General features: G+C 63.0%; 1 protein-coding gene across 1 annotated transcript in view; it reads left to right on the top strand.

Moving 5' to 3' along the window:
• LARS2 (leucyl-tRNA synthetase 2, mitochondrial) overlaps positions 1 to 8704 on the top strand; it is a 104361-nt gene extending 95657 nt beyond the window's left edge. Inside the window, exons 20-21 of the mRNA XM_045857243.1 lie at positions 4063 to 4190; positions 7328 to 8704. Coding sequence (XP_045713199.1) covers positions 4063 to 4190; positions 7328 to 7507 — 308 coding nt within the window. The 3' untranslated portion in view covers positions 7508 to 8704. The remainder of the gene's footprint in view (positions 1 to 4062; positions 4191 to 7327) is intronic.
• The last annotated feature ends 5182 nt before the right edge of the window (positions 8705 to 13886 follow it).

Here is a 13886-nt window from a genome sequence, read left to right as displayed (position 1 = left end):
TCCACTTTTTGTCATTTTAACACGGAACTACTTTTTAAAATGCTGTGAGGTTTATAGTCTCTTTCTTGGTTAGAAGACAAAGAGTAGAATACATATGCCATTGAAGCGTTTTGCTGAATCAGCCACGGTCCACCTGGGAGAGGGAGGGCAGTGCTGGCGGGGGTCTCTGCAGCCCCGCTGAGCCCGCGATCCTGGCCGCGCAGAGGCCCACGAGGAAGTGGACGTGAAGTGAGCAGCCGCCGTGCGGGCGGCGGTCCCGGGCCCAGCTCCCCAGACCTCGCGCTGGGTGGCCGCCCGCACCCCCTGGACGTTTGCAGGAGCCCGTGGGAGACACGCCGCTCTTATCCGGGGCCTCTGAGAAGCAGCAGAACTCACTGCGACGCTTCCCAGAAGCCGTGAGATGTTGCCTGAAATGCATCAGTTCCTGAAACAGGCGCTTTGGCCGCACACTCTGCAAAACACGCCACCGAGTGGGAGCTGCCCTCGCGGCCTTTCGAAGACCCAGGTGCGCCGAAGTGACACGGAGCCACGAGAAGGAGAAGGACGCGGCAAAGTGTGCGCCGCCCTGGTGGCTCCGAGTGACGAGGAGGCCGCCGCGGGTGGGCGGTGCTCCGGTGCGTCCTTTGAGGCAGGGATTCAGGAGAGGGCGTCGGGGCCGCTGCCCTGGTTCTGGGAGTGACGCCAGGAGAAGCAGCGTTCGAGATACCACCCACACAGACAGACAGACAGACAGAAGAGGCGTCAGCTGAGCCGCTGGGAGATGCTGGGAGACGGCTTCCCCGACGGAAACGACGGCTCTGCTCAGAAAACCCGGAGCCCGAGGGGGACCCGTGCCGGAGGAGGCGGAGTGAGCACAACGCCCACCGAGTGAGTCTCCCGCCGAAGCCTGGAGCCCGGTTCCGAGTGCCCTTTGTTCCCAGTCAGACGGGCGGCCCCTCGGGCGGGTGGTCTCCGTTGGGCGCACCGCTTCCAGGTCAGCGGTCTCCGTCCAAGGCCGGCAGGGTCTCCGCCGACACTGAGGAGCCTGCAGGTGTGTGGGCGTCCCCCAGCCGCACGCAGGCCGCCGGGAGCACACATGTGTGAACAAGCTGGGTGGATTTCCAGAGGATCCGTGGGCTTCTGCAGGCAAAGGCTGAGCGCAGTGGCTTGACCTTCTGTCCACTTCCTTGTGGTTGCCAGGGCCGGACAAGGCACAGTGGGGTCAGCATCCCTAAGTCCGCCATGTGTGGGAGGGCAGGCCAGGAGACGGACACCGGGAGACTGGCCGCCCACAGACACCGTGACCACCCAGCACGCACTTCCGAGCGGCTGGGCGACCTCGTCAGCTCTCGGGTGGGAGAGGGGTCTTGATCCGGCTCTTTCCCAGGGAGGTTGGCAGCGATGACAGCTCTCCCAGAGGAGGGAACGGAAGCGGGTGGGCACGGGCCCGGCTGGCCCCGAGTGGGGGCTCGTGGGCCAGGCCTGCACTTCCCAGCCCACGCAGACCTCTCCACGGGCTTCCCAAGGCCAGCCCCCCGCCCGTGTCACGTGAAGAAACTGTTGTATTTGCCACGCAAATGGTAGGCGTTTCCACTTCCCTGAAGAGGGCAGGGAGGCACAGACGCCCCGTGGGCCAGGGACGAGTTTCTGTTCCTCCAGCGGGAGGCCCCACGCCCATCTGCAGGGAAATGCGGGCCGGGCAGCTATAAATAAGCATCCTGACTGCTCCAGGAAGGCCGGGCTTCCTCGTTTTTTTAAAGTGGAATCTGCAAGGGTCTCTGCCCAGAACCTTTGTGTCCAAGGTCCTTCCATCTGCCAGGCATCCTGTGCAAGGCCGTGCGGAGGCTTTGGAGCTCTTCCAGCACAGCTGGGCCGCCAGCCGCGCCGTCCCAGGCCAGCCTGCTGAAATAAAGGAAGGATTCTCTCCCTCCGTGACCTCCGCCTTCTGTTCCGATGTGAGTCCTAACAGGGCCCTTCTGCGGAGCAAGCAGGGTGCTCCTCCCTGCTTCTGCCCGAGGGCACCTCTGTCGGAAATGCGGCAGGTTCGCCTGCGAGCTCGGGAGTCCCAGGGGCAGCGGGCGCAGGCGCCTATCCGGTGCCCCCTGGACCTGCGGGCCCTGAAGGGCCGTCGCCGACCTCAGACGGACCGGGCAGCAGTGGGCGGCCAGAGTGCCGGACAGGAACACGTGCAAGGAAGGCTGCGACACGTGAATCTGTGATGCTGACACAGAGTCAGCACGGAGGTCCGCAGGATAACACGGGCCGGCGCCGCTCTGGGAGTCCGCGGTGGGCCGGCTGTGGCGGTCTGCGGCAAGCTACGGAGCCCGCCACTGCGCGCTCAGCCGAGACAGGGTGGCCGCTGCTCTGGGGGCGAGGCCTCCCCACGAAAGACTCGGCGTGTCTGCTGGCCCTGGTGGGGCCCCGTTTGCCGCCTCCTCGCAGACGGGCGCGTGGAGTTGCCCCGCGGTGACCCGTCCTCAGCGCGGCTCTAGGGCGACGTGCTGTAAAGGGGAGTCACGAACCGACGGGGGGAAGAACGTGTTGAGTGAAACCCGGTCAATGTTTTTTCACGTTAGACACACAACAAATTACAGATAAACCCAAAAGTGAAACGGGGGAGGAAATGAAGCCTTGGAAAGAAACCGGAAGAAAAACCCTGGACTGGTCTTACGTCGTGGGAAAACCTAAGTTTTAAACACAGTTTTACCTTTGCAAATTGCAAAAGTCCTAAATGTTCTTTTTGAAAGCCTATTAAATGTTTAAAAAGAAAGACAGAAGAGCACTCATACTTCTCCGTCCCGGGAATAATCAATGCTACTGTTCCGATTTATTTCCTTTCGACCTTTTATCTGTTCAGATAAGTTTTTAATAAAACCACAGCAGTGGTTTGGCTTCGTTTTGCTGGGGCGGGTTGTATGTAGAAATGTTCGTTAAATGCATAACATTACCGTCCTTCAAAATAAAAGTGTTTAGAAACGCTGTTTAGTAGGACTTGATTTTTTCCTATATATTCGACCTTTTACAGATTTTTTGCAAAGCGCGTGCATTGTTTTTGTCACCAACGAACATAAGATGGAAGCTCGTCCCTCACAGCCCAGTGTCCTTGGGGCTGGCACTGGGGGCATCACCGCCTCTGTCCCAGCCTCGGCCTTAGTCCATCCCCTGAGCCACGCGCCCGCCCCCCAAGTTCATCTCCTAGTCTCAAGGCCAATCACAAGGGGGTGGTGGGTGGGGGCCACCCCCCTCCACTGCCCCTGCGTGAGGGCCATGCAGCTGCCCCGGGGCCGCCCCAGCACGGGCACCTGGCCACACTAGTTGTGCCCCGGGACCTGTTCTTCTGATGTGTGTATGTCCGAGTTTGGGTGCATCTATGGTGCCTGTGAGATCTGGAGGCTTTGACATCTGAGTCCCCCTGTGTTGGAACCTCTGGGCGAAGTCCTGAGCCCTGACCGCTGTCCCGGCCGCCCCGTGGGTGCCGAGCAGGGAGCGTGCTGGGTGTGGCCGCCTCGGCTTTGGGGGCTGCAGCATGAGGCCCCGTGGGACGTAAGAGTCAAGCACAGTTCTCGTGCTTCTGCACGTCTGACCCACCCTGGCCAAGGACCACTCTCCCCAGTTTGATAATTGGCGGGAACAGCTTCCGAGAGGAAGCTGGAGACCCTGCCGTGGAGGCGGGGAGGCGGTCCCTGCTGTCCCGGGCCTGTCGGCTGCCTCGACTGTGGGGGAAGGCCCAGTCGGTGAGACCGCAGGCGCCCACAGGCCAGACGGGAAGTGAGTGCAGCTCCGGCTCGGGCCCTGCGCTCGGGAACTCGAGGTGTCCCTCCCCCAGCAGAGCTGCAGCCGCGTCTTCCCAGATGCACCCTCCAGTTCTGGGCACAGTCTGAGGAAAAGGCCACCTTTCACCGGGGAGGATTAGCCAGGCCGGCGTACGTGGGGGGCACTCGGCAGGCTCCGCACTGCCACGGTGTGGCCTCGGGGGCTGCCTCGGTCCGCCCGGCCTGGCTGTGTTGGGGTGAACGCTTTTCGTCCGGCCGCCCGGAGCCTCAAGCACACTCACTGACCCTCTCCCCGGCCTTGACCTTGCAGGCCTGGCCCTGGTGCCGCAGAAGCTGTGCTCCCACTACGCCTGGGACGCCGCCGTGCTGCTCCAGCCGTGGCCCACCGTGGACCCGCAGTTCCTGCAGCAGCCGGACGTGGTGCAGATGGCCGTCCTGGTGAGTGGCTCCCGCGGCTCCTGCATTAGGGCCGTGCTGCCGGCCAGGGGGTGGGGTAGTGGTGGGGCGGCCGTGTCCTCTCCGTCTGGGAGGCCCTGGCAGGCCTCTCTGGCCCGCCCAGCCCTCAGCCCAACCCTCTGCCTGTCAGGGCCCCGTGCCGCGTGGCAGAACCTCTGTGCAGGTCCCTTCCCCCGTGACCTCGGTCGGTGCCACGGCCAGACAGGGAAGCTGCAGCACTGCACAGCGTGACTCGGCTCAGCCGTGCCCGTGTTCCCTGCGCTCTCTGTGCCCATGACGGGGCTGTGCCGGATCCGAGGGATGTGGAGCCCCGAGGGACCGTCTCGGAGCACATGCGTTGTCGTACACGCAGGGGGTTCGTGAAGCCTCGGGGTTACGAAGTGAGAGCTTGGGAGTCCGGCCACCCTTGCATCAGCCTCTAAGCCTCAGTTTCCTCTGCTGGAAAATGGGGGCCAACGCGGCGTCTGCCTTCCCTGGCGTTGGAGGAGCGCGCCGGGACCGTGCCGGAGGCGGTCAGACCACTCTGGGCGCACTCATGGCACAACCCCCCGGGGGCCCGAAGTGAGCGCTGACCTGGTGGGGCCCTGAGAACTCTCCAGACACTGGCTCAGTGGCCCCGCTCCTCGGCCCTGGGGTGACCCCCGCCCACCCCACAGACGAGGCAGGTGGGTGGCTCACCCTCCCCCGCATTTCACCGGGAGGAAATGGGGGCAGAATTGGGCTTCATCGCTCGCCGGGGGAGTGCCGGCTGCCGCAGGAGTGAGTGTGGCCGCTCCCGGCAGGCGGCACGTTGGAAAAGGCGCGGTGAGGAAGGGGCTGCGGGGCCTTGGCCCTGAAGGAGCAGCAGCAGCGTTTCCTCCGAGAGAAGGGGAGCGAAGGCAGGGAGAGCCCTCGTGGCACCGGGACAGGGAGCCTGGGCTGGCGCAGGCGCCGGAGAGGAGTGGGGGGTCTGTGCGGGGGCGGGGCTGGGCGGGCGGCCTCCCCGCAGGCGCCGCAGCTTCCCCGTCTGTGAAGTGGGGCGGGAGTGGCTGCGTGAGGACACAGGCCCACCCAAGGGGACGGCGGGGGAGTGCGAGCTCCGAGCTCCGGCAGTGGGGCTCTCATCCCCAGGGCTCCCCGCCCCGTCAGCGCGTGGTGGCCGCTGGGGTGGGGGAAGCCCAAGAGAATGAGGCTGAGGCCAGAGACGACGTGGGGGTGGCAGAGACAGAGGGCCACTGAATGGGGACTAGAAACGTCTCTAACGTCTGACAGCCGCTGTGTGAGATTTGAAAGTGTCTCTTCCCCTTTGGAAGCCCCAACCGGATGGCTGTTGTTCATTTAACCCATGTCTCCTGCCCAGGGTGGGCGGGGCGTGATTGGGACCCTCTCGCCCAGAAGGGACTGCCCTGGGTAAGCTACTGGGGGCGTCCCAGGGAGCCCGAAACCATGAGCGGTGGCCAGGGCAGCGTGGGGAAGCCCCCCGGGCACCCATTGCACACCCAGAGGTCACGGGGCCTCCCCCGGGGACCCCCTGTAGACAGGAATGACTCAGCTCCCTGGGACGGGCCCCGCCCGTGAGGGCTCAGGGTCAGCCCCTGGCTGCGGGAGGCACCGCGGCCGCTGGGCCGGGAATCCAGGCAGGGCCACTGCTGTGCTGAGGCCGTGCGTCAGAAGGGACCAGCTCGCTCCCGCCACCCTGGCTGGGAACCTTGATGGGAGCAGAGGAAGTGAGACAGGAGCGAGCTGGTCAGTCGTGTCAAGGTTCTGTCGCTTCCCTCCCTCCCCCACCCAGGGGCTCTGTCCTTAAGAGAACACTGAGGCCTGAGGTCCCACCGCTTGTCGGTCCCAGCCTGAGAGCCACCCAGAGTCTGCCCCCCGTAAGAGAATGTGCTCTGTCTCCCCAGGACCCCACGTCATGGCTGGCAGCCAGAGGAGACCCTACCCTGGGCCTCTCTTTCCTTAAAAAAACAAAAAAAAAAACAAAACAGAACAGAGACAGGAGGGCCAGTGCACGGATTCGTTATCGAGTACACATCCTGAGATTTCCACATTCGGGGTTCCCAGGACTTCACAAGGGACGAGGCTTTTGTGTGGCGGGGTGGGAGGTCTCTTCCAAGGTCTCAGTCCCCCCACCCCACCCCGCCCCAGCACGTGGCCTTGAAAGAAGGCAGCATCTAATGACTTGGAAACAGGAAAGGAAAGCGACCAGAGTCCTCCAAACGGCACTTCCGAGCCCCCCAGCTCAGAACACAGAAGCCCTGCCTTGTGCAGCCCGGCTCTGTTTTGTTATTAAAACCCCCCCGCGTTCCAGGATATTTCGGGATACAATGCTCTATTTGTGCCCCACGCAGTAAACTGGGCTAATGCAGCCGTAAAAATGACACTTAGTGCTACAGAAATCTGAGAAAAATGAGGTGGGTGGTTCAGGAACACTGGATGATACGCTCTCGGTGGAAACTTGAGAAATTGTTCCTGGTAACTTTTCATCCTAACAGTGACCGTTTTCCAAGTGAAAAGCAGGAGTGTCAGCGAAAGAAATCGAAGTGTTCTAGCAGGAGCAGTGGGGGGCAGGATTCGAAGGGCGGCTCTTTGGGGGCTGTCAGGGCCACGGGCACTTCCGCGGCGGCGGTGATACCAGCCCGTATTTGATGCGAAGCTGGTCCGTGCTGGACTGGTACTCCGTGAGCGCCCACAGACGCCTGGTTCTGAGCCAGGGGAGTTAGTTGTCTGTGGGATGCAGGTCCGGTTTCCAGGCCCTCACCGAGCGCCCCCTTCCGGAACCAGCCCTCAGACAGGGGGGTGGACTGTGGTCCCCAGAAGTCAGTCCTCTGGAGGCCTAGGAGAAGCTCTCAGTGGCACCCTTGCAGCTGGATCTGCGCTTGGACGCGGTCCCCAGTGACACAGCTGTCCCCATCCCACCCCACCCCCGGACACAGCCGCAGCCGTCACACTGGAAGGGTTTGGGGCAGGGTCTCCACCATGGCGGTGACGGGGCGGCTGGTGCTGCCTCTCCCTCCGTTCTTCCCCGCATCCCCTCTGCCCCCCGCAGACGCAGGCGCAGCGGGCCCCTCGCAGAGAGTGGGGTGGGTTTCGGGCGCCTGCCCCTCTCAGTGCCCCGTGTCTCTGGCTTGTCTCCACAGATCAACAACAGAGCCTGTGGCAAAGTCCCCGTGCCCCAGCAGGTGGCCCGGGACCAGGACAAAGTGCACGAGCTTGTTCTCCAAAGCGAGCTGGGCGCCAGGCACCTCCAGGGGCGGAGCATCAAGAAAGCCTTTCTCTCCCCCAGAACGGCCCTCATCAACTTCCTGGTGCAGGAGTGACAGTGGGGGGGACAGGAACCGGTGCTGGCCCAGGGGCAGGGGAGATGCAGATGACTTGAACATTGGCCTTCGTGCCTGTGTGGCGTGGCCTGGTGCAGGGGTGAGGGTGGGCAGAGGAGAAATGGGAGCGAAAGGGGGCAAGACCACCTGTCCTGCTCCCCCCCCACCCCGCCACGTGCTGGAGGAAGCCACCGGACCCCATGTGGAGCCAGCGGGCGTGCAGCTGGGTGGGAGCAGAAGTGGCAGGAACGGGCACCTTGCCTCTCGAGCCGCAGCCCGGGTGCTTCTGGGTCCCAGGAACCCCACTGCCTCCGCCACACCCAGGAGCAGGAGGGTGAGCTGAGCCAGCCCACGAGGCGCGGGGGCAGCACGGACAGCCACCTGGGACAGGGACAGAGCCCAGGCATCATGGCGGGTGGGCTCCTCACCTCTTAGCCCAGGGGGAAAGCCACTGGGGTCACGCCCATGTGCCCTGCAGACGGAGTGGACGGTGGGGCCCTCAGAAGTTGCTCTGACCGAAAAGGCAGCGCTGCCAGTCCCTCTGCCAGTGTCCCCGCCGCCCCTCAGCTTCACCTTGCAGGTCACGCCCTGCCCGGCCCGGCTGGACGTGCCCGCCAGGCCTGCGTTGGGGCAAAGCCCCACTCCCTGCCCGGAGCGAGGAGCCGCCTGGCTGACACCCCCTCGGGACAGAAAGTGTGCTGCTGCGTAGTGAGGTGGAACCAGGCCGCTCGCTGCCTCGGACGGAACCAGCCACACAGCCCGCCGCAGCCCGCTCACGTGGGCTGCAGATGGCGGTGCCGCCACTGAAACCGCCCCCAGAGCCAGCCCTTGGGAAGAGCATCGTGTCACCGCAGAGGCCTGGGACAGATGCCACCGGGGCGTGGCCTCCTGTGTCCAAGCCACAGCAGTCTGGCGGCCAGGGACACGGACGGAAAGGGACCTGTGTTGTCAGCACACCAGGGTAGCCCTGGTTTTATGTCAGGGCAGCAATTCGGTGCTCTCAGCAGAACTGACCAAAGCCATGGATGACTGTCTAATGGAGAGAGTGGAGGAGATTCTAGCCACTCTGGGATGCTGAAAACCTGTATCTGTTCCCCGATGCCACTTTTCTGAAGTAGCCGCAGATGCAGCTTCCCCTGCAGTTCAGCAGTTCACAGATGACTTTTTTTAATGTAATAAAATGCTTGTCGTGCGTGACTTGGGCACATCTGTGTGATCTTGGGACAGCCACCTTATCCCCACACGGGGAGTTAGTCGGGAACGGACCGAGGGGGTCCGTCACCGTCAGCGGCACTGGCTGTGAGCCGGCTCCCCGTGGACGTTACGAAGAGAGGTGCGTGGGGAGCGGTCAGGCTCATCCGCAACAGCAGTTAAGTTGCTGGTTCTCACATGTGGCTCAGATTCGGTGCTGTGCCCGGTCCCCGTGCCCGGAAACCCTGGATGAGTGAGCTGAGGTGCGCTGGGGCATCAGGGAACCGTGAGCGCTCCGCGGGAGGACCACTGGGTCGGTTGGTGCATCTGAACCCTCGTGTCTGGCTGGCCCTTCCTCTCCCTGATCTTCGGCCGAGGTGGGACGGGTTTCATCCAGAAACGGAACGTGGTGAGGGGAGCAGGGGAAGACCAGGATCAGAGGGGCAGGCAGGGGCCAGCACTCCCGGGCAGGCATCCGAGACGTCCCCAGGCCTGGCTCGGGCGCACACAACGCCATTCCGAGTGCCGGAAAATGTGCATCAGATATGAGCGAACAGATGAGGTGGTCCGGTACTCGGGGTGAGGAGGGTAGGGAGCCCTTTGTCTGCCCCTAGTCTGGCCGGAGCATCGGGCCAGGGAAGCCTCGAGGCCACCGGCTCGCCCAGCACGGCTCCGGAGACCTTTTTCTGCGAGGGGACAAAGCTTTTGGACGCGAGGGCTCAGTGGAACGGAGAGACAGGATAATGGAAAAACTGAACAGAGCGCACTCCTCCCCGGGGGCGGGGAGGGGGGTCGGAAATGACCTCAGTTCTTTATTAGCTGCCTATTCATTAGGTCAGAACCGGGCTCCAAGAGTTCACTCGCATCACGTCATCTCGTTCCCACGAACACCCTGGAGGGGAGGAAGTGTTCTCTCATGAGTGTGAGGAAACCCAGGCTCCGGCTTCAGCAATCTGCTCCGTGTCCACAGCCAGCAAGTGGAAGAGCCAGGCTCCAAACCTGTGTTTCCTGGCCTCCAGACCCCCGTACGGCCCCTCTGGGGCCAGGTCCCCTCACCCAGCCTCGCGTGACGTGCGACCGTCAGGAAAGGGGAGACGCTGGCTGACAGCCTGCCTGGGTGCCCTTCCCGCAAGGTCCCCAGGTCTGGGAATCTGGGGAACGCACCAGCGCGCTCCGGACAGGGGCCGAGAGGCCAGGAGCATGGTGGTGGTTCCTTGGGGCTGGAGGTGTCGCCACACCAGTGGACGACGGGAGCTCACGGTCAGCGCCAGCGCTGGTGCTGTCAGTGCGCCAGGAGGTGCTGCCCGGGAAGCCCCGCAGCAGGTGGCACCCAGGGGCAGCTCACGTCTGCCGAGGAAATGAGGTTGGCCCCTGAGACCCTGAAACAGTGAGTGGGGGACCACCCAGCCATGCTTCCCCCAGGCTACACACACCCAAGGGAACTGGTTCAGAAAAACAGGGAGATTTAAAAAAACAAACAAACTTGTAAACATGGAACTTTGCTCGTCCATAAAGCAGCGTGCGTTTACAGTGCAATTCCAACCCTTCCGAAGAGAGAAGGGACTTTGCCCACAGATCGCTGGCTAAGAGTCCCACGTCTGATTGTTTCCCTTCTGTCTACTTGCGTGCGGTTCCTCATTTTTCTTGGCCGTGTGGTATTTCAGTGATGGGAAGAAAACGTCCCACTGTACAATTTCGTGAAGGTCCCAAGGAGCCAGGGACGTGTCCCCGTGGTGTCCTTGTTTCTCCCAGTCACGGAGTCTGGCTGCCGGTGGAGACGTGCCCGGGTAGGAGAGGACACTCCCTGCGTTGTGGGAGGTGGCCGACTCCACACTCCGCCCGTCCCGCCCCGGGAAGCCACTGTTTGTGGTTGCTCAGGGTGGGTAGGTGTGGGGAGCCCCCTCTCGCCTCTCAACCTGAAGATCTTGCAACCTGAGGACAGAAGGACAGAAGGGGACACCCCTTCCCGGGCGTGTCCCGCCCCTGGCGGACAGAGCAACATGGTGACCTGGGCGTGCACTCCGCAGCCAGCCGGACCTAGGTTCTGCGGCCGAGTGGCCGGGTCACTTAGAACCTCGTGGCCCGGGCAAGCCAGGGAACCGCTCTGGACCTTTGATTCCTCAGCCGCAGAAGGAGTAAAATAATAAGGCCCTGGGGTGTGAGATCCAATGAGGCCGTGTGTGTGTGTGCAAAGCACGTGGCCTATTATTAAGCACTCAGCAAACGGAAGTGACTCATTAACGACTAGTCTCGCCTGAGGAAGGCTAGGCCGGTGTCTGCAACGGGCTTGTCTTCTGCCGAAAAGAAGGGGAAGTTTAGGGGTAGATGCACCCCAGGTGCGAGTGCCGGTCCCGGCCTCCCCGGGCCTGTGGAGGAGGAAGGGATCTAACCGATAAACTTGGAGACTCCGGACCCAGGGGCGGAACCTGCCTTGTCAGGCGGTGTTCTCGCCTCAGGCCCCGTCGCCTGTTCCCCGGAGCCTGACCCAGCCCCCCGATAGTCTCTGGGAGTCCCACCCGTGTCACCGCCGTGCCCCTCTGGGGCTGGAGGCCCTTTCCGTACGTGGTGGCCCGAGGCCTGGCGAGGGTCCTGGAAGTTCTCAAGCCTCCTTTAGGCCCCTTGATGGCCACCTGCTCCTGCCTGAGGACACGTGGGATTGTGACACGGGAAGCAGTGACCCAGGGACCAGAATCCAGGAGCCGGAAACCGTCGCGGTGAGCCCAGCCTGAGCCCTCCGAGGAGGCCTGTGTTGGAGGCAGCCTGGGGTGCCCAGCGTGGACGGGTCCCCTGGGTGGACTCTGTCTCCCTCAATAGCAGCTATCGGAAGGGGACCATGCGGTGTCCTAGGGGGGCCTCTCAGCTGAATGGGTTGGCTGCCATTCTGGTGGCCTCTGCCACCTTGGCTTGGGTTTGCTGACTGGCGGCCTGAGGCCACTGGAGCGGAGGGCTCAGCAGTGTGGGCTGGAGGGGGCCTGGGCCACGTGGGAAGTCCACCAGAGACCCGTGCAAGTCCAGGGCCTCCTGACAGGCTGATGTCCAGGGAAGATGACCTCCAAACCAACGCTGAGCATCAGAAATTGGCTTTGAGTTATTTCTTTTTTTGTTTGTTTTTTTAATTTTTTTAATATTTTATTTATTTATTTTTAGAGAGGGAAGAGGGAGAGAGAGAGGGAGAGAAACATCAATGTGCGGTTGCTGGGGGCCATGGCCTGCAACCTAGGCTTGTGCCCTGACTGGGAATCGAACCTGTGATGCCTGGTTTGCAGCCCGCTCTCAATCCACTGAACTACATCAGCCAGGGAACAGCTCACTGGCTTTGGGTTTTGTTTATGGGCAGTGTGGTTCCTGAACTGAGTCCCCAGAGAAGGGGCTGTAAGACCACCAGTGCACTCGGAAGTGTGCAGCCTGGGACTGACTGGCTGCCTGCCCTTCCTGCCAGGCTAAGGAGGGCGTGACTGCTGCCCCCGCCCGCCCGCCTGGCCTCCTGGGCCAGCTGCCCCATTCCGCCTCCCAAGGGCAGCCAAGGTCACGGGTCACCCTGTGCACCGGCACCATACGAGGGGCTTTGCTCTCAAATGCTTGTGTCAGTACTACAAAGTGGGCATCAGGACCCACACCCGTGCACAAGGCACCTGAAGCCTAGAGACGCAGAGCAGTCCCCCAGGTCGCCACTGTTAGCCGCTGGGGCCAGCGTTCAGTCCTGGGCTGCCGTTCGTGCACCGCCCCTGCCTTCTCCATCGCTCCCTCCTCCCCGCCTGGGAGACACGCAGCTTGCTCTTTCCGTCCAGGGAATTCCGAACCTAGACGGCCCCGCAGACATGTCCCTCCTCCACAGAGGGGCCTGGGCCTTTGTACCCTGCATGTGTGTGTCTTTGGCTTTGCCCGCCTCTCGGAGAGTGGGGTGGGGGTAACTTCCTGGGCATCGTGGAAGGCAGGGCCCCCCACTGGCTCAGGGAAAGATACCAGAGAAGGTCACAACTGAGCCATCGGCAACCCCAACACATGGCAGCTGGGGACAGGCACAGCAACCTGTGACAGGGATCTGGGGGGAGCCCCCGTGGGAAGGCCCACCAGGAGAGAAGGCACGTCCCAAAGCCTGAGAAGCGGTGAGTCTGTGGGCGAGGGAGGGCTCCAGACAGACGCCAGAGTCTCAGGAGAAGTGGAAAGCTCCCAGGCAGAGTCGGGGCACGCCGGATGCCAGGGGCTGAGGCTCGGGCCCCTGTCGTGGGGTTCAAGGCCACGGTTACAACCAGACCAGACGGCGCTTCGTCGTCTCCTTCCACAAATGGAACCGGGCCCACGCGGGCTGTGACTTGCCTGAGACGACAACAGTAAGCGAGGAAGTGTCTTGACTGCCCCCAGCCTGTGCTCATCTCATGCACAGCAACCACCTCTCCATACCTTTAAAAAAGTCCCCGTGCCACGGCCGGGCAAACTGGAGCTCAGGAGGTGAGCTTTCTCCACGGTGAGCCCCGCAGAATGAGGGGACTTCCCTCTGCCCTTCCTGCCTGGGAGAAGAGCAGGCGGATCCCATCTGTTTCCGGGCCGGGTCCCGGCCTGACCCCAGCGGGTGGGCGGCTGGAGGCTCTCGTCCAAGGCGATGAGTCTGAAGATCGGAATCTGGGGTGAGCAACAGTGAGCAAAGGGGGGTCCTCCCAGGAGGGCTGGCGGGGAGGGGAGCGCCCGGAGCAGCCAGCAAAGGGCCCGTCCTGTGGGCAGAGAGAGGCCTCCAATCCAAGCGTGGGCCCGGGGTTGTGCAGAAGGGCTGACCTCACCCCCAGCCTCCGTCTCGTCTGCGGGCCTGCGCCCACACGAGGGAGGGGGCGCAGGGATGACGGGGCCCCGGGGGGAGGTGGCGGCCAGGCCTGCTGGAGTCATGGGCCTGGAAACCAGCACTCTGACTCACTGCCCTGTGCCTCGAGCCCTGAACCTGAATTCCAGTTGTTGTTTGACCTCAGGCAGAGCACGCCCGGGCCAGACACCCGGCATGCAGGAGCCACGGCCTGTGCCTCCCGGTATCGGCACCTGTGGTGTTTGCCACCGCTGCAGGACTGGTCGAGTGCCAGCCCCCGTTCCGAGAGTTTACCGCAGAAGGGGCCTCGCTCGAGTCCCCACTCGAGAAGGTGGCAGAGCCAGGGTTCCGGCCCTGCTCCGCTGCATCGCTTCCCACAGGCCTCTGGGCAACCCA

This window comes from Phyllostomus hastatus, unplaced genomic scaffold (genome assembly GCF_019186645.2).
Source record: "Phyllostomus hastatus isolate PE091 unplaced genomic scaffold, TTU_PhHast_1.1 phas_scaffold_129, whole genome shotgun sequence".
In the NCBI taxonomy this organism is placed as follows: Eukaryota; Metazoa; Chordata; class Mammalia; order Chiroptera; family Phyllostomidae; genus Phyllostomus; species Phyllostomus hastatus.
Note: the sequence above shows the minus strand (reverse complement) of the source record. Positions and strands in the feature narration are given on the sequence as shown.